The sequence below is a fragment of the Dipodomys spectabilis genome, unplaced genomic scaffold, assembly GCF_019054845.1.
Source record: "Dipodomys spectabilis isolate Male_0828 unplaced genomic scaffold, ASM1905484v1 ptg000043l, whole genome shotgun sequence".
In the NCBI taxonomy this organism is placed as follows: Eukaryota; Metazoa; Chordata; class Mammalia; order Rodentia; family Heteromyidae; genus Dipodomys; species Dipodomys spectabilis.
Window position 1 is genome coordinate 7,505,466 of NW_024870720.1, and position 21,596 is coordinate 7,527,061.

The following is a 21,596-nucleotide window of genomic DNA, read 5'->3' on the forward strand; positions in this document are numbered from 1 at the left end:
TGAGCTGAGATCCTCAGATATCAGCCTCCTGAGTGGCTAGGATTACAGGCGTGAACAACCAGCGCCTGCCATCTTGCCTACTTTCTGCAAGTGTATGGGGTCCAAATCTCAACAAAAAGGAGAAAACTGAATATTCTTTGCTTAAGGAATGTGGTTTTGAGACTCATTGTACCTGCTACCAATCATGTTTCCATATTGCCACTCCTATTCATACTTTCAACTGTTCTAAAAATTTTAAGTTTGTTGTTTGATTTTCCCCTCCCCTCCCTTTCTCCTCTCCCCTCCCCTCCCCCTCCCTTTTTTCTTTCCCTCCCTCCCTCCCTCCCTCCCTCCCTCTCTTTCCTTCTTTCTTTCTTTCTTTCTTTCTTTCTTTCTTTCTTTCTTTCTTTCTTTCTTTCTTTCTTTCTTTCTTTCTTTCTTTCTTTCTTTCTTTCTTTCTTTCTTTCTTTCTTTCTTTCTCTAGAACTCTAGGCCTTGGCTTTTTTGCTCACTGGCACTCCACCACTTGAGTTATATGTCATTAAAGATTCACTTAAAAATGGTTAATTGGCTGGGTGCCAGTGGCTCACTCCTGTAAACATGACTACTCAGGAGGCTGAGATCTGAGGACTGGGTTCAGAGCCAGTCTGGCTGGGCAGGAAAATCTGTGAGACTCTTATCTCCAATTAACTACCAGAAAACCAGAAGTGGTGCTGTGGCTAACCTTGAGCTGAAGAGTTCAGGGATAGGGCCCAGGCCCAGGTTCAAACCCCATGACCCACCCAAAAAAATAAAAGTTATTTGGAGTTGTTTCACTTTGAATCATGACTTTAAATTTTAGCCTTCTGAGCACTTCAGATTACAGATTGCAGCTTGCCCTCCCCCTTCCTTCTCTCTTTCCCTCTCTAGCCTTCTTCCTGCCGCACCCCCCCCCCCCCCAACTACCTGCTTGAAAAGTAGTTTTGATGATCTACTCATACCTCCCCTCCCTCTTTTTCTTTTTACCTCCCCTCCAATACATTTTGCTTTAATGCCTTCCACAACTTAATTCCATTTTCTTCTTTACCTTCACCTATCATTTCTACTGAACATACAGGTCTCCCTTTCAACCTAGATATTTATTCTTTGTAGGTGATGTTTATTGTTCTCTGCCTTTGTGTTTTCACATGAACTTTATGTATTTCGTTTTTGAGTTGGTCCTAGGTTTTTTGGTCAAGGATAATGCTTTAAAACTTGAGGCACAAGTGGTAGAGCACTAGCCTTGAGCTGAAGAGCTGAGGGACAATGCCCAGGCCCAGAGTTCAGGCCCCATGAAAGACACACACCAAAAAAAAAGAAAAGAAAACTTGGGGCACAGCTCCACTCCCTGCTGTATATTTGGTGGTTAACTGGAGATCACAGTCTCTTTGACTATGCTGTGGACTTTGCTGTCTTCATATCTTAGCCTCTTAAGTAGCTAGGACTATAGGCATTAGCTACCTGCACCGGTGTCTCACATGAACTTTACAAACCCTTTTTAAATGTTGGATTTCTTTTGAGGTCTGTTGAAGAACCAGTTTACAAAGTTGAACCTGTAAAATGTGTCTTGTCTGTTCCATCTCTATCATTTATATAATACCAGTTATATTATTTTCAGCATAGCTTTTGTTGTTGTTGTTGGGCATGGGGCTTGAACTATGGGCCTGGGTGCTGTCCCTGAGCTCTTTAGCTCAAAGCGAGCACTCTTCCACTTGAGCCACAGCTCCACTTCTGGGTCTGTTATTCTGTTGATTGTGTATGTTCATTTTCTGATAAAAATTAACTGTTATTATAAAATATACAGGATGAAATACTAATAACCTTTTTTTTGGGGGGGGGGTCTGTCGTGGGGCTTGAACTCTGAGCCTGGACACTGTCCCTAGGCTCTTCATCAAGGCAAGTGCTCAACCACTTGAGCCACTTCCACTTCTGGTTTTCTGGTAGTTAATTGATGATAAGAGGCTCATGGACTTTCCTGCCAGGGTTGGCTTTGAAACATGATCCTCAGATCTCAGCCTCCTGAGTAGCTAGAATTACAGGCATGAGCCACCAGCACTCAGCAAAAAACTTACAATCTTAAGGACATTTTAGGTACGTGGGTTAACAAATATACATTTTTTCTGAAGCCTTTATCCACATCCATCTCCATAGCTTTTTCATCTTCCTAAACTAAAACTATCCATTAAACAATAACTCCCCATTATTCTTACTTGAAGCTTTAATTAAAAGCATTATCCTTGCTGGGCACTGGTGGCTCATGCCTATCATCCTAACTACTCAGGAGGCTGAAATCTGAGGATCACAGTTTAAAACCAGCCAGGGCTGGAAAGTCCGTGGGACTCTTATCTCCAATTAAACACCAGAAAACCAAAAGTGCCACTGTGGCTCAAGTGGTACAGTGCTAGCCTTGATCTAAAGAACTCAGGGACAGCACCCAGGCCCAGAGTTCAAGCCCCATGACCGACCCCCCCCCCCCAAAAAAAAAAAAAAAGAGCTCTATTCTACTTTGTTTCCATGAATGTCACTATTATAGGTACTTATGTAAGTGCAATCCAGGATGTATCTTTTTGTCCTGTTTCATTTAGCATAATGTCAGTGTTTATTCATGTTATAGAATTTGCCTTTACAAAGGCAAAATAGTATTCCATTTATGGATGTATTACATTTTGTTTTTCCCTTCCGGTGTAGATGGACATTTGTTTTAGTTATCCTGATTGGTTTATTTTTTTGTGCTCTTCCTGGGCTTGAACTTAGTGCCTCAGTACAGTTCCTGATCTTTTGTGTTCAAGTCTAAAGCTCACCTCCACTTCTGGCTTTTTGTTACTTGATTGGAGGTAAGAATCTCACAATCTTCCCTGTCCAGGGAATGTGGCTGAGTAGCTACGTTTACATGTATGAGCTACCAGCAATTAACTGTTTATTTTTATACTGATACTAGAGCTTGAATTTTAGGGTCTGGTCACTTCCCCTTAGCTTTTTTTGGGGGGAGGGGGGGTCAGGTCATGGGGCCTGAACTCTGGGCCTGGGCGCTGTCCCTCAGCTCTTCAGCTCAAGGGTAGCACTCTACCACTTGAGCCACAGCGCCACTTCTGGCTTTTTTTTTTCTGCTTATGTGGTGCTGAGGAATCGAACCCAGGGCCTCATGCATGCAAGGCAAGCGCTCTACCACTGAGCCACCTTCCCAGCCCCTTCCCCTTAGCTTTTTTGCTCAAGGCTGGCACTCTACCACTTGAGTCACAACTTCTGGCTTTTTGTTAGTTAATTGGAGATCATCTCATGAACTTTTTTTCGTATCAGACTTGGAACTTTGATTACAGGTGTGATCCTCTGGCACCTGACAATTTGCACTTTAAATTGGGTCAATTATGTGATGCATTTATGTATTGCCTCTATTGTACAAGCTCCAAAGTAATCTTAACGTTGGCTCTCTGTTAGGCACTTTGACACAATTACAGTCAGGTCCCTCCACTAGCAGTTTTGCTTTTTTTTTCCCTTGGTCGTGGGGCCTGAACTCTGGGCCTGGGCACCGTCCCTCAGCTCTTCAGCTCAAGGCAAGCACCTTACCACTTGAGCCACAGCGCCACTTCCAGCTTTTTTCTGCTTATGTGGTGCTGAGGAATTGAACCCAGGGCCCATGCGTGCAAGGCAAGTGCTCTACCACTGAGCCACCAGCCCAGCCCCCAGTTTTGCTTTTTGTAGTCAGACCATATCTGAAAACACCAAATAAAAAATTGGAGAGGCAAATGTTTCCTAATACTTCTTAAGTTTTATATAACTTGCTATGTAGTACGTACATATACACTTACTACATTACTATTTAAGTATATATAATGTTATTATTTATCTTCTACCATGTTTATAAATAAGACTTCATTATAGGAGTTTCTTCAGGGAAAAAATGGTATATAATGTATAATACTATCTTGAACTTCAGGCATCTACTAGAGCTCATAGGATGTATGTCTCTCCCAGGGATTGGGGCAACTGTTATTAATATAGCTGAAATTTGAGAAAGTAATATAAATACTTCTATTTATTATTTTACCATGGATAGAGTATATTCCCACACCCCCCTTTTTTAACAGCATTGGTATTAAATTTCAGGGACTTGAGTTTCCTAGGCAAACACGACTACTCTCTTGCTGCCCACTGAATATTTGATTTATTCTGTAATAAATTATATACTAGAAGATTGACTTGTAACCAAAGGTATTACAGATTTGAATCAGCTGAAGTAGAGAAATTTGATAAAATATGTACATCCAGTTTTTGCATGCATGTGTGCGTGTGCGTGTGCAAGTGCGCGTGTGCCTGCCGCGTGTACGCTGCTTCTGAGGCTTGCATTCAGGACCTGAGCATTATTCCCAGGTTTTTGTGCTTAAGTCCAGCACAAGATCCATAGCTGGCTCTGACCTGTGGTCTTCATATCTTAGCTTCCTGAGTAGCTAGGATTACAGGCATGAGCCACCAATGCTCGGTATGAATGCATATTTAAAACCATGTTTAGGTGCTGGGGATGTGGCTTAGTGGTAAAGTGCTTGCCTAGCACGCATGAAGCCCTGGGTTTGATTCCTCAGTACCAAGTAAACAGAAAAAGTAGTGCTGTGGCTCAAGTGGTAGAGTGCTAGCCTTGAGCAAAGGAAGCTCAGGGACAGAGCCCAGGCTCTTGAGTTTCAAGCCCCAGGACTGGCAAAAAAAAAAGTTTAGAATTTAAAAAAATTATTGAATAATATCTTTGAATTTCATTCTTGAAACTGGAAGTTCTGGTGAAAATGTAAGTTCATATTTATCATGACCATAGGAGAAATGTTTGTAGAATTTAATACATCCTGTGGGAAAAGATAAGAAGGCTGAGAGTAGTGATAGTTTACTGTATGGATAAGAATTGTGTGATCCATTTTGTCTGGTAGAGCACACACATATACATATACAAACATATACATATATGTATATATGATTTTTTTGTAGCATTAATTGATGTTTCATAATATTTAGAGTCTTGTAAACAGTGTTAAGGTTGTGTTTACTTTATAGTACTCGCTGAGGTGCTCTGAAGTTTTCAGGTAGTCTATATGGAAACATGGAGACTTGATTTGTTATAATAGATATCCTCATACTATAAACTATTACCATATCTGTTTTGTAGTCACATCTGAGCTATGACTCTAAATAAGTAACTAAAAGTATCACTGTACTGTTAGTATTTTTAAGCCACTACTGAGAGTTAAACTCAGGGCCTTGCATTTGCTCAACGTTTTCATTCCGTTTTGGTATTCTGCTGTTGCTCCCCTGCCTCAGTTAAGAGTCTCAAGCTGGCCTGGAACCTTCATCCTCAGATCTCAGCTCTTCAGCTCAAGGCTAGCACTCTACCACTTGAGCCACAGTGCCACTTCCAGCTTTTTTTGTGTATGTGGTGCTGAGGAATCGAGCCCAGGGCCTCATGCATGTGAGGCAAGCGCTCTACCACTGAGCCACTTTCCCAGTCCCTCTACATTTTTTTCTCTTTTTAAAAAAATAAAAATCATTGTATAAAATAGGGGCCTATAACAAGGTAGCTTATGAATACAGTGCATTTTGATCAGTGTCACCCCTTTTAACATTTTTTTATCCCTCTTATATGCTCCCATTCCCCCACTCCCCTTTTTGGGGGGGATTGTCAGTCGTAGGTCTTGAACTCTGGGCCTGGGCGCTGTCCCTGAAGTACCACTTCGGGTTTTTTCTGTCTATGTGGTACTGAGGAATCAAACCCAGGGCTTCATGCATTCTAGGGAAGTCTCTACCACTGAGCTCCATTCCCAGCCCTACAATGAATTCTTAACCAATCCTCCCTCCCTTCCCCTCTTCATTCATCTTGACCCTCTCCTTGTGGCCCCTTGCATGTACCCATTTTCTGGTGCTGATTTTGTTTGGGCATTGATCTAATTTTTCTAAAAAAGAATACTATTTGTGCTCTCCATAAATTATATTACACTTCAGTTAATTCATTTGTAATCACTTGCATACCACCTTTCATGTTTACTTATATATCGGTACATTCCATCTACTACAAATGAGGGAAACCATGCAATCTTTGTTTCTCTGGGCCTAGATTACTTAATACAGTTTTTTCCAAGTCTTTCCATTTCTTTGCACATGGTACAGTAATCTTTTCTAGTGGATGAGTTAATTTCCATAGTTACATATACTACGTTTTCTTTCCATACTTTGGCTCTGCTGAATAGTGCTGAAATGAACATGATTATGCTGATGGCTGATGACTATACTGTTTTAAGATTTTTGCTAGCTATACATCAGACAAGAGCCTCATACCCAGAATATGTTTGGAGCTCAGAAAATTAAATTCTGAAAGGTCAGGTGTCAGTGGCTCACGCTTGTAATCCTAGCTACTCAGGAGGTTGAGATCTGAGAATCATGGTTCAAAGCAGCCGGGGCAAGAAAGTCTGAGAGTCTTATCTCCAATTAACCATCAGAAAACTGCAAGTGGTGCTGTAGCCCAAATGGTAGAGTGCTAGCCTTGAGCTGAAGAGCTCAGGGACAAGGCCCAGGCCCAGAGTTCAAGCCCTACAACCGACAAACAAAACAAAAATCCTCAAAAATTAAACCCTCAAAGAAACAACCCAGTTAATGAATGGACTAATGACTTGAGAGACGTCTCAGAAAAAGTAGAAAAAAATGACCAATAGACACAGGAAAAATGCTCATCTCTGGCCAGAAAGGAAATTCAAATCAAAACAACCCTGAAGCCAGGTACCATTGCCTCATACCTATAATCCTAACCACTCAGGAGACTGAGATCTGAGGATCACAGTTTGAAGCCAGCCCAGGCAAGAAAGTCCATGAAACTCTTCAATAACCTACTGTGAAAAAGTGGGAAGAGACGCTGTGGCTTGAGTGGTAGAGTGCTATCCTTGAGCGGTTCAGGGTCAGTACTCAGGCCCTGATTTCAAACCCTAGAGAAAAAAAAAGAAAACCACACTGAGATTCCACTTCATTCCAGATAGAATGGCCACTATCAGTAAAACAACACAAATGCTCATGAGGCTTTTGCCAAACCAGAGCTTTATTTATTTTTATTTATTTTATTTATTTTTTATTTTTGGGTCCGGTCATGGGGCCTGAACTCTGGGCCTGGGCGCTGTCCCTCAGCTCTTCAGCTCAAGGCTAGCGCTCTACCACTTGAGCCACAGCGCCACTTTGGCTTTTTTCTTTTTGCTTATGTGGTGCTGAGGAATCGAACCCAGGGCCTCATGCATGCAAGGCAAGCACTCTACCACTGAGCCACCTTCCCAGCCCAAACCAGAGCTTTATTACACTATTGGTAGGAATATGTGAGCTTGTTCAACCACTCTGGAAAGAAGTATGGAGGTTCCTTAAATAAATAAAGAATACCCTATGGCCCAGCAATCCCACTGCTGGGCATTTATCCAATAGAACACAAATACGGTTCTACGTTTTTGTTTAGAAGTTGAGTTTAATGAATGGGACAGTATTCAGGGTTATTTGTGCAGACCATTTGTTTATATAAGACATGATTAAGGAATAAGATGAAATCTCATGAAAATAGGTGGTTAATGATAAAAAAGACAATAAGAGGAAGAGGGAGGGAGAGAAGGTAAGAAGAAAGGAAAGAAGGCATTGAGTCGGGTACCTGTGGCTCATGCCTGTAATCCTAGCTACGCAGGAGCCAGAGATCTGAGGATCACGATTCAAAGCCAACCCTGGCAGGATAGTCTGTGAGACTCTTCAATAAACCACTGGAAAACTGGAAGTAGTGCGGTGGCTTAAGTGTAGAGCACTGGCCTTGAGCTGAAGAGCGCAGGGACAGCGCCCAGCCCAGAGTTCAAGCCCCATGATGGACAAAAAAAAGAAAAAAGAAGGGATCAAGTAGATCACACAAAAACTGGGCCTGTTGACAATGCCTGTTGTGGCAGTTGAGGCTGAGGTGTCCTGGATTATATAGCAACCCTGTTTCAAACAAACATGCCAGCCCACTAGATTCACTGGTGGATAATTGAGTGTCATGAAAAGCAGTTTTGTTCATTTCTAAATCCAAAATTAGTTACTTCTACTTGTAGAAATAAGAATTAGTGTAGTGATTTTATTCGTTTTGTTTCCTTGATTTTGCATATGTATGTAGGTGGCAGGGGGAATTGGCTATAGGAGACTCTAACTTAAACAGCAAAATATATGGGCTGGGAAGGTGACTCAGTGGTAGAGTGCTTGCCTTGCAAGCATGAGGCCCTGGGCTCGATTCCTCAGCACCACATACGTAGAAAAGGCCGGAAGTGGCGCTGGGGCTTAAGTGGTAGAGCGACAGCCTTGAGTTGAGTTGCTGAAGGAAAGTGCCCAGGCTCAGAGTTCAGGCCCCACAACCGACAATGAAAAAAAAAAAAAGGCACCAGTAAGCTGAGATCTGAGGATTGAAGTTCAAAGCCAGCTTTGAAAGCACATGAGACTTTTTTTGCGTGTGTGTGGTGGTGGTAGGGCTTGAACTCAGAGCCTTGGCAATGTCCCTGAGGCATTTGAACCACAGTGCTGCTTCTCATTTGGGGGTGTTTAATTGGAGATAACTGCTATCCTAATAGCTTTCTGAGTAGCTAGGATTACAGGTGTGAGCCACTGCACCTCGGCCTGTGAGACTCTTGGCTCCAATTTACTACCACAAAGCCAGAAGTGGAGCTCCATCCCTTTTGCTCAAGGGGGTGCAGTGCTATCCTTGAGCAAAAGAAGCTCAGGGACAGAACCCCCAAAACAGGCAGGGGGTGGGGGCAGAGAAAAGAAAAGATGAAAAGAAAAGCAAAATAGAGCCATCCTAACTACCCAGAAAGATGAGACCTAGATATTTGCTGTGTGATGGGATCCTAGGCAGAAAATAACCAGCAAAATTCTGGTCTGCAGGCATCCTTCAAGTGGTAGAGTACCACCAGCTCAAGCAAGACCAGGAGTCATAAGGTCCTCCAAACTGGAACCAGTTTGGAATCTGTTAACCAACCTCCTTAAAAGCAATACACAGATTTGGGATGTAGCTAAATGGTAAAGTTCTTGAAAGGGGCCCTGTATTTAATCCCTGCACTGTAGATACAGACCCCCAAGATAATTTTGTCCTGAAGTACTTGTCTAAATTATAACCTTTCTGACATGTTTAGTAGTAATTTAAATTTGTTTGTTAGTCTTGTTCAGCATATTAAACCATTTCATGCAAGTGGCGCTGTGGCTAAAGTGATAGAGTGCTAGCCATGAGCAAAAGAAGCTCAGAGAAGAAAAAAAAGGAAAAAGACTAGTAAGCCACTTTGTTTTAACTTAGCGAATACTGTTATTTCATTGGTATTAATGTCTCTTTTTGAATTGAATTCAGTGTATAGGTAACATTACAAGGTGTGATTTGTGCTTAGCATTTGTTAGGAAGAAATGGTTACTCTCTTTCTTGACTTTCATTTTATTTGAAACAAATTGACTAATAACAGGTTTGCCATTTATTATTATGTGTGTGTTTGAGCAAGTGTGTACACTTGAGTTTGTTTTTGCGCCTGCATGAATGCGTACACCTGTGTTGTGCCAGTACTGGCCTTGAACTTAGGGCCAGGGCTGAGTTCAAAAGCCCTTTAGCTTTTTGCTTAAGGCTAATACCCTGCCATTTGAACCACAGTTCTACTTCTGGCTTTTTGGTGGTTAGTTGGAGATGAGTCTCATGTTTTTCTGCCCTAGCTGGCTTTGGACTACAGTCCTCATGTCTCAGCCTCCTGAGTAACTAGGATCAAAGGTTTGAGCCACTCAGGACCAGCACAAATATTTTTGTGTTGAAGTTTAACCACATACTAAAAATAACAAAGTTTATCCAGGCACCAGTGACTTTACTCCTGTAATCTTAGCTACTCAGGAGGCTGAGAGCTGAGGATCTTGGTTTGAAGCCAGCCTAATAGGCAAATCCTTGAAACTCTTATCTCTAATTAAGTGGGAAGAAGCTGACAGTAGAGGAGTGAGTCAAGTTGTAGAAGGCCATCGTTGATCAATAAAGCTAATACATGTTAGAGCCTTGAGTTCAAGTCTTAATTTACCAGCACAAAACTTTTAAATAAAAATAAAATAAGTGATTAGTACTGGAAAGTGAAATGTGAGAGAGTAGTTGGTGAGGTTTGAGAAGATATAGTATAAAGATAGATTATTGAGAAAATAAACATGCATGAAGACACTGGCAGAAAACAAGAAGAAAGTGGTATGTGGAGAGGAGTAGCGATGTAGGCTAGTCTCAGGCTAAGGAGTCAACATTGTATACATAAAGAGAATGAGCTGAGGATGATGGTGCACAACTGTAATCTCAGCATTGGAAGGCAGAGGCAGAGGGAGGAGGATCCCAATTTCATTGCCATTGTAAGCCATAGAGTGAGACTCAAGAAAACAAGCCGGGCACTGGTGGCTCATGTCTGTAATCATAGCTACTCAGGAGGCTGAGATCTGAGGATTGTGGTTCAAAGCCAGCCTGGGCAGAAAATTCCGTGACACTCTTATCTCCAATAAAACCACTAGAAAACCGGAAGTGGTGCTGTGGCTCAAGCGGTAGAGCGCTCGCTTTGAGCTGAAGAGCTGAGGGACAGTGTCCAAGCCCAGAGTTCAAGCCCCATGACCGACAAAACAACAACAATCATCACATAAGTGGTTCATACCTGTAATTGTAACTTAATAGAGATCAGCAGGATAGTTATTTTGTTTTGTCGGTCGTGGGGCCTGAACTCTAGGTCTGGGCGCTGTCCCTCAGCTCTTCAGCTCAAGGCTAGCGCCCTACCACCTCAGTCACAGTGTCACTTCCGGCTTTTTCTGCTTATGTGTTGCTGAGGAATCGAACCCAGGGCCTCATGCATGCAAGGCAAGCGCTCTACCATCGAGCCAACTTTGCCCTTAGGATGGTATTTTGAAGTGAGCGTAGGCAAAAGAAAACCTGACAAGACCCCCAACTCAGCCAGTAGCAGGGCATGTTGATGCCCTTGTCACTCCTGCCACCTGCAAGATTGAGATTTTGATGATCTCCAGGCCAGTGTAATGCCAGAGAAAGAAGCAAGTTTGTGAGACCCTAAAAACTAAATATCTGGATGGAGTGCCTAAAACAATAAGTAGAAATAGGATTTTATTCCAGGCCCACCTGAATAAAAAGTAATGTGGGCAAAATGGGGCATGAGGTATAGCTCAACTTAGAGATATCTTTTTTTTTTTTTCCCTTAGAGATGTCTTAACAAGTTTGAAGCCCTACTTCAAACCCCAGTGTTGTAATTAACCCTATAAAGGGAAAAACAGTTTTGAGAGACCATTAAAGGACCAGAGGCAGTGGAGAGAGAAACAGACATATTGAAATTAGTAAGATTATTAAAGCTAGGCACCAGTGGCATGTAATCTTAGCTACTCAGGAGGCTGAGATCTGAGAATTGCAGTTCAAAGCCAAGCCTGGGCAGGAAAGTCCATGAGACTCTTATCTCCAATTAACTACCAGAAAACTGGAAGTGGCGCTGTGGCTCAATTGGTAGAGTGCTAACCTTGAGCTGAAGAGCACAGGGACAGCGCCCAGGCCCAGAGTTGAATCCCCACAACTGACAACAACAAACCAAAACCTCCCAGCTTTGTCTGTTCAGGTTTGATTACCCTGGCTGGCTTTAGACCCTGATCCTCTTGCATTAGAGGTGTGAGCCACTGGCAATTGGCTTGATGACAGATTTTTTTTTTTTTTGTCGGTCGTGGGGCTTGAACTCTGGGCCTGGGCGCTGTCCCTCAGCTCTTCAGCTCAAGGTGAGCGCTCTACCATTTGAGCTACAGCGCCACTTCCGGTTTTCTGGTGGTTTATTGGAGATAGGAGTTTCACGGTCTTTCCTGCCCGGGCTGGCTTTGAACCGCGATCCTCAGATCTCAGCCTCCTGAGTAGCTAGGATTACAGGCGTGAGCCACCAGCGCCCGGCTGATGACAGATTTTTAAACTAATTTAAAAATCATGTCTTCTAGTTATTTCTTTAAAATACATACTAAAATACGTTGTACAATTTGAATGGCTTTATTGTCTTTCCATAAATATATATAATATACTTAGACCACGATCACCTCCTCTATTACTGCTTTATCACTTTACACCCCCCCCACACACACACCTTTTAAATCTTTCTTAGAATTTTTTTCCTTTTGTTGAACTAGTTCTTATTCCATTATGTTTTCATAGAGTTAGCCTGTCACTTCTTGGTTTATTCTATTATTTAAAAGTTCAAATGTCATTTTTATTCTAGGTCCGGTTTATCACTAAAATATGGCATCCTAATATTAGTTCCGTCACAGGAGCTATTTGTTTGGATATCCTGAAAGACCAATGGTAAGAGATTTTGAAAGTATTTTCTTCCCTCTCTCATATGAATATCAAGATTTTAAGAAAGTGAAAGGTATAATTGCACCAAAACATAAGGAAAAGTTATATTTTATCTTTTGGGGGTAATAAGATTCCTTCCCCTCCCCTCCCCCCCTCCCCTTCCAGGCTAGCATTCTACCACTAGTGCCGCAGCTCCACTTTCAGGCTTTTTGGTAGTTTATTGGAGATAAGAGTTTCACGGATTTTCTTTTTTGCCCGTCTTGGAGCTTGAACTCAGGGCCTGGGCACTGTCCCTGAAATTTTCTGGCTCAAGGCTGACAGTCACTTAAGCCAGAGCTCTACTTTTGCTCCTCCTTTTTGCTGAGTAGCTAGGATTATAGGCATGAGACAAAACATATTTTGAAAAGGCTCTAGATACATGGTTCAAGTGGTATAGCATCTAGTTGAGGTCAAGTTCAAGCTCTAGTATCACAATAATTTAAAAACTCTACCACTTGAGCCACAGCTTGTGGCCTTTTATGTGTATGTGTTATTGAGGAATTAAACACAGGGCTTTTTGCATGCTAGGCAATGATAACTCTACCACTAAGCCACATTCCCAGACTCTCATGGATTCTTTTGCCCAAGCTGGCTTCAAACTGTGATCCTCACATCTCAGTGCCCCCCTCCCCTCTAAGTAGTTAGGATTACAGGTGTGAGCTACACCAGTTCTTGGCTAACATTTCTTAATATATCTTAAGTACGTCATCAAACGTATTATAATTGAGATAATCTCTACCTAAATTTATGAACACTTTTAGAATAATGACTGGTGCTAGTTTTACTTTTTAAAAAATTGTTGTTTGCTGGGCACTCTCGGCTCACGCCTCTAATCCTTGCGACTCATGAGACTGAAATCTGAGAATCACAGTTGAGAGTCATCCTGAGCAGAAAAGTCTGAGACAGTGTTACCTCTTTCCCGCACCCTCCACTGAGTCAGAGACTTGAATTCAGGGCCTGCGCAATGTCCCTGAGCTTTTTTACTCAAAGTTAGTTCTCTGCCACTTTACCTACACCTTCACTTTTGTAGTTGGCTTGGAACTGTGATCCTTAGATCTCAGCCACCTAAGTAGCTAGGATTACAGGTGTGAGCCTCCAGAGCCCTGGCCTGGTTTCATCTTTTAATAAGGTTCTTACATTGTAACCCCTCAAATTCAAATCCTACTTCTTCCATTTGTTGGGTTCTGTAGTCATGAGCAAATTAGCTGAATTCTTTGTTTCCTTAGTTGTGAAAATGAACTGTATACTATGTTACAAGCATGAGGGGAATTAAGAACTTCTTTTATGTTTCTGGCATATTCTGAAATGGAGTAAATTTTGTAAGAAATGGGGTAGGATAATAAAGTAAAAACTATTCATTAGGTCTAAGCTTGCTTTCTAATCTCAAAATCATATTTTACTATGGGAATTTTTAAATTATTAATTGTGATACTAGAGATTGAACTTGACCTCAACTAGATACTATACCACTTGAACCATGTAGCTAGAGCTTTTTCAAAATACATGTTTTGTCTCATGCCTATAATCTTAGCTACTCAGGAGTCTGAGTTTTGAGGAACAAAAAGCCAGAAGTGAAGTTGTAGCTCAAGTGACTGTCAGCCTTGAGCCAGAAAATTTCAGGGACAGCACGCAGGCCCTATGTTGAAGCCCTAGTATTGACCCCCCAAAAATCCATGAGCTGGGAATGTTGCTTAGTGGTAGAGTGCTTGCCTGGCATGCATGAAGAAGCCTTGGGTTTGATTCCTCATAAAGAGAAAAAGCTGGGAGTGGTGGTATGGCTCAAGTGGTAAGAGTGCTAGCCTTGAGCCAGAGAAGCTCAAGTGTCTAGGCCCTGAGTTCAAGCCCCAGTACTGACAAAAAAAAAAGGAAAAAAAAATCCAAACTGCTGTTTCTTTACATAATCTTTCTTATCTAATCTATTCTCAAATTCATCATTGCAGCTTCTTACACTGAAACTTATATGGTATTCGTTTTCTTTTTCCTGGTTTCTGTACCTTGTCTACAAGTCAGTTGGGGAAACTCCCAAAAATCTGACCAGCAGGTTTACTGTCAATTGTTCCAAACTATATATAACCTTTTGTCTAGTTAGCCAGTCACCTCCCTATTTATGACTTGGTTTATTTAGGCTATTTTCAGCAGTAATACTTATATTTATTAATTATAATCTAAGCAGTATTGATGTACTAAAGGTAGATCTCATTCTGTTGACTCTCTGAGATTATAAGCATGAGCAAACAGAACCTTGCTTTATTTCAAATGGGTTTTATTTTGATGTAGTTGTTGTCTTGTTTCTCATTAAATACCATATTCAAGGCCAGGCTCCTCACGCCTGAAGGCCTAGTTACTCAAGAGGCTGAGATCTTAGGATCCAGATTCAAAGCCACCTGAGTCAGGAAAATCAGTGAGATTCTTATCTCCAATTAACTACCAGAAAACCAGAAGTGGTGCTCTGTGGCTCAAGCATAGAGCCTTCGCCTTGAGCTGAAGAGCTGAGGGAGAGTGCCCAGGCCCAGAGGTCAAGCCCCACAACTAACCAAAAAGTAAAAGTAAAAAAAAATTTTTTTTAATATATAAATATTCAACAAATGATTCTAGTTTACAATGTTTGTTTCTTTCTAGTTTCAGCTTATAGATTTGGACCTTTGTTCCATTTTGATTTTTTTTTTTCTGGTCATGGGGTTTGAACTCTGGGCCTGGGTGCTGTCCCTAAGCACATCAGCTCAAGGCGAGCGCTCTACCACTTGAGCCACAGCACCACTTCTGATTTTCTGGTGGTTAATTGGAGATAAGAGTCTTGTGGAGCTGGGCCCTGGTGGCTCATGCCTGTAATCCTAGCTACTTTAGGAGGCTGAGATCGGAGGATCACAGTTCAAATCCAGCCCAGGCAGGAAATTCCATGAGACTCTTATCTCCAATAAACCACCAGAAAACTGGAAGTGGTGCTGTGCCTCAAGTGGTAGAGCGCCAGCCTTGTGCTGAAGAGCTGAGGGACAGCGCTCAGGCCCAGAGTTCAAGCCCCATGACTGACAAAAAAGATACAATACCCATCATGTCCTTGGATTCTTTCATTACTGGACAGTTGCTCTACCAACTGAGCCATGCCATGCCATCTACCCATTCCTTTACTTTGTAGAAATGAGAATCCATTCTTGGTGTGTAGATACCATTTGTATCATCAATGATAATAACAAGAAAATTAACAGCAACAATAAGAAAAAAAAGGACTTTTTCAAGATAGGATGATTTGAATTATTTATGAAACAAGACTTTTTTTTTTTTTTTTTTGGGTCCGATCGTGGGGCCTGAACTCTGGGCCTGGGCAAGCTCTTCAGCTCAAGGCTAGCGCTCTACCACTTGAGCCACAGCGCCACTTCCAGCTTTTTTCTTTTTGCTTATGTGGTGCTGAGGAATCGAACCCAGGGCCTTAGGCATGCAAGGCAAGCGCTCTACCACTGAGCCACCTTCCCAGCCCCAACAAGACTTTTTTTTTAACCTTTTAAAAAATTATTATTGTCTGGGCCTTGGTGGCTTATGCCTGGAATCCTAGCTAGTTAGGAGGCTGAGATCTGAGGATCACGGTTCAAAGCCAGCTAGGGCAGGGAAGTCCGTGAGACTCTTATCTCCAATTAATCACCAGAAACCGGAAGTGGCGCTGTTGCTCAAGTGGTAGAGCGCTAGCCTTGAGTTGAAGAGCTGAGGGACAGCGCCCAGGCCCCAGAGTTCAAGCCCCATGACTGAAAAATATTATTATAAATGTATATAGAGGACCTCCAGTTACGTAAGTCAGGTAATGACATTTCTTTCTGGAGGATTAAATTTATTGTGCATAAGGTATGTTGTACCAAGAGGAATTATTATTTAAAAGACTGAATTTTTAAAACTAAAAGGTAATCAAATATAAATCTGTATCTTAGCTACATAATTAATGTAGATAACTTTATCTCCAGTAGGTTGTTATGCATCATTTTGTGTTTGTCATCTTTTTTTTGTGTGTGTCCGGTCGTGGGGCCTGAACTCTGGGCCTGGGCTCTATCCCTCAGCTCTTCAGCTCAAGGCTAGCGCTCTACCACTTGAGCCACAGCGCCACTTTCAGCTTTTTTTGTTTATGTGGTGCTGAGGAATCGAACCCAGGGCCTCATGAATGCAAGGCAAGCGTTCTACCACTGAGCCACCTTCCCAGTCTGTGTTTGTCATCTTAAAGTGGGCTATTTCCCTATTTTGAAATGTAGGGCAGCAGCAATGACTCTCCGCACTGTATTACTGTCATTACAAGCACTGCTGGCAGCTGCAGAGCCGGATGATCCACAAGACGCTGTAGTAGCAAATCAGGTAAGATTGCTTTCAAAAGACTTCTCATGTATGTTCTGTATATCAGTGGCTTGCTATGTTAACATGTGAGCATACTCTCTATTGAAAGTAAGTCTGGAAAGGGTTTCTTCTTTTTTAGTAAGATTATTTTGTTAGAAGTAATAGTATTGGTGTATTGATTTTTGTCAGTCATAGGAATGGAACTCGGCCTGGGCACTGCACTGAGCCTTTCTGCTCAAGGCTGGTGCTATCATACTTTCAGCCACAGATCCACACGACCGATAAGAGTCTCATGGACATTTCCTGTATGGGCCGGCTTTGAATTCTGATCCTCAAATCTAAACCTTTTGAATAACTAGGATTACAGGCAGGTCCCACTGCACCAGGCATACTTTTTTTTTTTTTTTTTTCTGGTCGGTCTTAGGCCTTTAACTCTGGGCTTGGGCGCTGTCCCTCAGCTCTTCAGCTTAAGGCGAGCATTCTACCACTTGAACTACGGCGCCACTTGCGGTTTTCTGGTGGTTTATTGGAGATAAGAGTTTCCCAGACTTTCCTGCCTGGGCTGGCTTTGAACATGATCCTCAGATCTCAGCCTCCTGAGTAGCTAGGATTACAGGCGTGAGCCACCAGCACCGGGCCTGGACATAATTTTTAATATAGTTTAATTTGGGACATGGTACATGATATTTTCTTCTTGGCAAACTGATTCTTTAATGTTTTAATTTATATATTATTTATATATTATAATATATATTAATTTAATTTATATATTCCTTTCCCTGGAAATTATGTTCACACACACATTTGGTAATATATTCTATTTGTATAGCAAATAGAATTATTACTTCATATTTTATGTATGTATTCGTATTTGAATTCAGAGTTGAACTCAAATTTGATTTCAGTTTAAGCCTTTAGTTTCTCTCAGGTTAAGGTTTAACTTAAGGTTCCTTTTGGTATGTGAAATAGTTAACTAGTTTTACATATTTCCTTATTGTCAATTCATTGCAAACCTGGATAATTTTGTGGTGGTCTTGAGACTTTCACTCAGGGCATGGGTATTGTCTCTTAGTTTTTGTGGTGAAGCCACTGAATAAATTATTTTTATTGTAATAGGATTCCCTTCCTCCACTTTAAAAACATTAGTATATATTAATTTACAAAGTAAGAGGTTACTCTGACAGCTTCATATAATGTATTATCGTAATCCCTCCCCAATACCATCATCCATTTGTTCCTCCTACTTTCATCAGAGTGTTTTTGTTTTCCAACTTCTGGGCCTTGAACTCAGGGCCTGGGCACTGTCCCTGAGACTAAGCTCAAGGTTAGCACTGTTGAGCCTCAGTGCCACTTTGAGCTTTTTCTGAATAGTTTATTGGAGATAAGAATCTCACAGACTGGGGCTGGGAAGGTGGCTCAGTGGTAGAGCGCTTGCCTTACATGCCTGAGGCCCTGGGTTCGATTCCTCAGCACCACATAAGCAAAAAGAAAAAAGCCGGAAGTGGTGCTGTGACTCAAGTGGTAGAGCGCTAGCCTTGAGCTGAAGAGCTGAGGGACAGCACCCAGGCCCAGAGTTCAGGCCCCACGACCGGACCCAAAAAAAAAAAAAAAAAAAAAAAAAGAATCTCACAGACTTTTCTGCCAAGGCTGGCTTAGAACCACAATCCTCAGATCTCAGCCTCCTGAGTAGCTAGGATTACAGGCGTGAGCCACCGGCGCCCGGCTTTGAAATATATCTTGATACATTACTTAGTACTAGTTTTTTTTTTTTTTTTTTTGGTCGGTCATGGGGCTTGAACTCTGGGCCTGGGCGCTGTCCCTCAGCTCTTCAGCTCAAGACGAGCGCTCTACCACTTGAGCTACAGCGCCACTTCCGGTTTTCTGGTGGTTTATTGGAAATAGGAGTCTCAGGGTCTCTCTTGCCCGGGCTGGCTTTGAACCGCGATCCTCAGATCTCAGCCTCCTGAGTGGCTAGGATTACAGGCGTGAGCCACCAGCGCCCGGCTTTAGTACTAGTTTTTGGCTTAGAGAGTCAAATAGATTAATTTATTTTCTTTTATCACACCCAAAATCTTGGATGACATACCTTAATGCAGGCACTAGGAAGTGAGTTACATTTTACTCTTTTTTTTTTTTTTGACATGTGAGGGTGTTGCATATTGAACCCAGTGCCCGGGTGCTTCGTAAGCACGTACTATGTCTGAGCCACACCTCACACCTTTAATGTGAATTTACTTTTTTTGGTAAGCAGGCTTATTAGACAATTATAAATGGAGCTACCATATTGAGTATTACAACTATTGTGCCAATTTTTTCCTCTTCCACACAGTACAAACAGAATCCTGAAATGTTCAAACAAACAGCTCGGCTTTGGGCCCATGTGTATGCTGGTGCACCAGTTTCTAGTCCAGAATACACCAAAAAAATAGAAAACTTATGTGCTATGGGCTTCGATAGGGTAAGTACTTGTAGAACCTTATTACTATAAATCTTTGGCTAGCTTAAGTGCTCTAAGAAATAAGAAAAAAATCTAGTTGGTGAAACATGTTATTCTACTTAAATTAGTGATTGTTTCTTCTTATTGATTCCAGTTAACGGTTTTTAAAGCCTTTTGTTCACTTCAAGTACAAAGGCAACTTTGTTCTAGTGAAAGAAAAAGTAGGTGATTCGGTATTTTAAACTATTTCCTCCAGATTTGATTTTTTTTTTTCCTCTCCTCTTTGCAGAATGCAGTAATAGTGGCCTTGTCTTCAAAATCATGGGATGTAGAGACTGCAACAGAATTGCTTCTGAGTAACTGAGGATAGAGAGCTGCTCAGAGTCAAGTTTGCCTCTTGAGGAGCACCAACATCTGTTATTTTTAGGGTTCTGCATAAATTTCTTTTAAACTGGCATTCTTGCCTAATGATGTTACCTAGGCACCATTGGAGACTGAAAACAACGAATTCCCTGCTCTGTAAATAAAGCTAATTAAACGTCTGTGTACATTTAAAAGGGGACATACTTTTAATTTTTTTTTCTTGATAGTGTAAAAAAATCTGAGCTAAGCTAAAACCATGGAGAAAACATGCTACTTTAGTGTTTAGCAGTGTAACAAGACTAGCAAGAGTTTGCTTCTGGATTTTGTTGAGTAATTAAGATAATACTTTGAGTGTGTCAGGGCCATTCACATTGTTGGTGTTGCATCGCAGCTACCTTACCTGTTCTTAACATGGATCCTCTGTGCCTGTGAATTACTTGCATGCTTGTACTTGACTTCTTAGGAGGGGGAGCTGAAAAGACCACCACCATTTTAAGCGTTAGAACATTTGTAATAGGAGATCTCTCCAGAATTGAAGTTGGTGACCTCTTCAGAGCCTTTTTGTTCCTGTCAGCAGATTGGGAAACGGAATCTTTTCTCCCATTACTGTACACACTACCATTCTAATGGAAAGTTTCTCTGCATTGGGTGGGGATGAGCTAGGATATGATGGATGAGAGGGGCAGTGTCCATTGCTCCATTTTTAGGTCATAGGTTTGGAATGTTTCTTCACACACACTTAAGATATCCTACGTCAATAATAATGGAAAAAGGGAGCCTCCAATTTTATTACTCTTTTAAAAAACAGTACATACTGTTGCTGTACTCCCAGATTTAATGAAAGGACCCAACTCAGTTTTTCATTGAATTTCACATAGATTTTTTTAACTTGATTAGATTTTTGTCTTTGAGAACTTGCCACGATGCAATCAATGTTTTCAGTCATTTTTAGCCTAAGTTTGGACCATTGTGGAAATTGCTTTACTAAATACTTTCACGGTCACTGCTGATTGCACTTCCCCGTGTTGACACATGAAAACTGGGTTGGTGTTTTACTGTACATACTTCAGATGCACATAGGAATAGAAGTGTGTTATAAATCTAGCTTTCTTTATGATGTTTCTGATAGGGAATTGAAACTTCTTGTACATAGTCAGGCTTTCTATTAATGTTATCTTTCATTCTAAGTTCCAAGTTTCAACATTATTAGTTTTGCAAGCTCAACCACAATCTGACCATTTTATGAAGCTTGAAATGGATTTATGCAGGCAGTTTGATACAGAGTAATATAATTCTTATTACACTTTCAGGACCAATGCAAAATAACAAAAATGTAATAGAATCCAACTGAATTATAGAAAGGTTGTATATTGACAGTCATATTATAAAACTTTGCTTTCTTAAGTGTTATTTATCTTAAGCTATAATCATTAAGTGTTTGGAAGATAATTTTTGAACCTATTAAGTCAGCATAACTTACTTCATTTGACTTTTGAATAATCTTGGTACTACAAGCAATAAAAGAACCATTATTAAACATTTGTAATGTTAAAAATGTGAAGGTTCTTCCAAAAACTTGTAAGGCTTTCCTAATTAATAGTAGACTCTTACAGTTTATATTAATGTATAGTAAACACAATTTGCTGTTCTCTCCCCTGTATTTGCTTAAGCTTAAATATCCTCAGTCACATTTTTTTTTTTTGCTGTAGTTTAGTTATTTTTTAAAGATGCCAAAGGAAACAAGATTTTTCTTTATTTATTGAAATAGCTAAAACACTTTTCTTTATATTTTGAAAGGGTGGGATATGTGAAAACAGACAGTTTTGTTCTATTATTGGTTAGAAAAAAATTTTAAATTGAAGGTGACTTTAATATTAGTAATGTTTGGGTTTAAACAAATGTCAAACACATTTATCCTGTTTATTGTTTGCCCATATTTTCAGGGTATATGTGAGGAGAGAAAATTCAGAGGATACTAAAGTCAAGCATTGCATGCTCTGCTCTTGGAGGCAGCTGATCTTGCTTTGATATTTTGCACACGTTTGCCCTTGTTGGCCACATACTTTATCTACTCATCTGACTACATTTCAGCACCCCAATGCCCAGGAAACTGGAAAT

At 41.0% G+C, this 21,596-nt stretch overlaps 1 protein-coding gene across 3 annotated transcripts in view; it reads left to right on the forward strand.

Annotated features, from left to right (window-relative positions):
• Ube2k (ubiquitin conjugating enzyme E2 K) overlaps positions 1–21,019 on the forward strand; it is a 53,695-nt gene extending 32,676 nt beyond the window's left edge. For all 3 annotated transcript variants that reach the window (XM_042678055.1, XM_042678056.1, XM_042678057.1), the window contains 4 exons: positions 12,255–12,337; positions 16,600–16,699; positions 19,008–19,136; positions 19,405–21,019. In XM_042678055.1, coding sequence (XP_042533989.1) covers positions 12,255–12,337; positions 16,600–16,699; positions 19,008–19,136; positions 19,405–19,479 — 387 coding nt within the window. In that variant the 3' untranslated portion in view covers positions 19,480–21,019. The remainder of the gene's footprint in view (positions 1–12,254; positions 12,338–16,599; positions 16,700–19,007; positions 19,137–19,404) is intronic.
• The last annotated feature ends 577 nt before the right edge of the window (positions 21,020–21,596 follow it).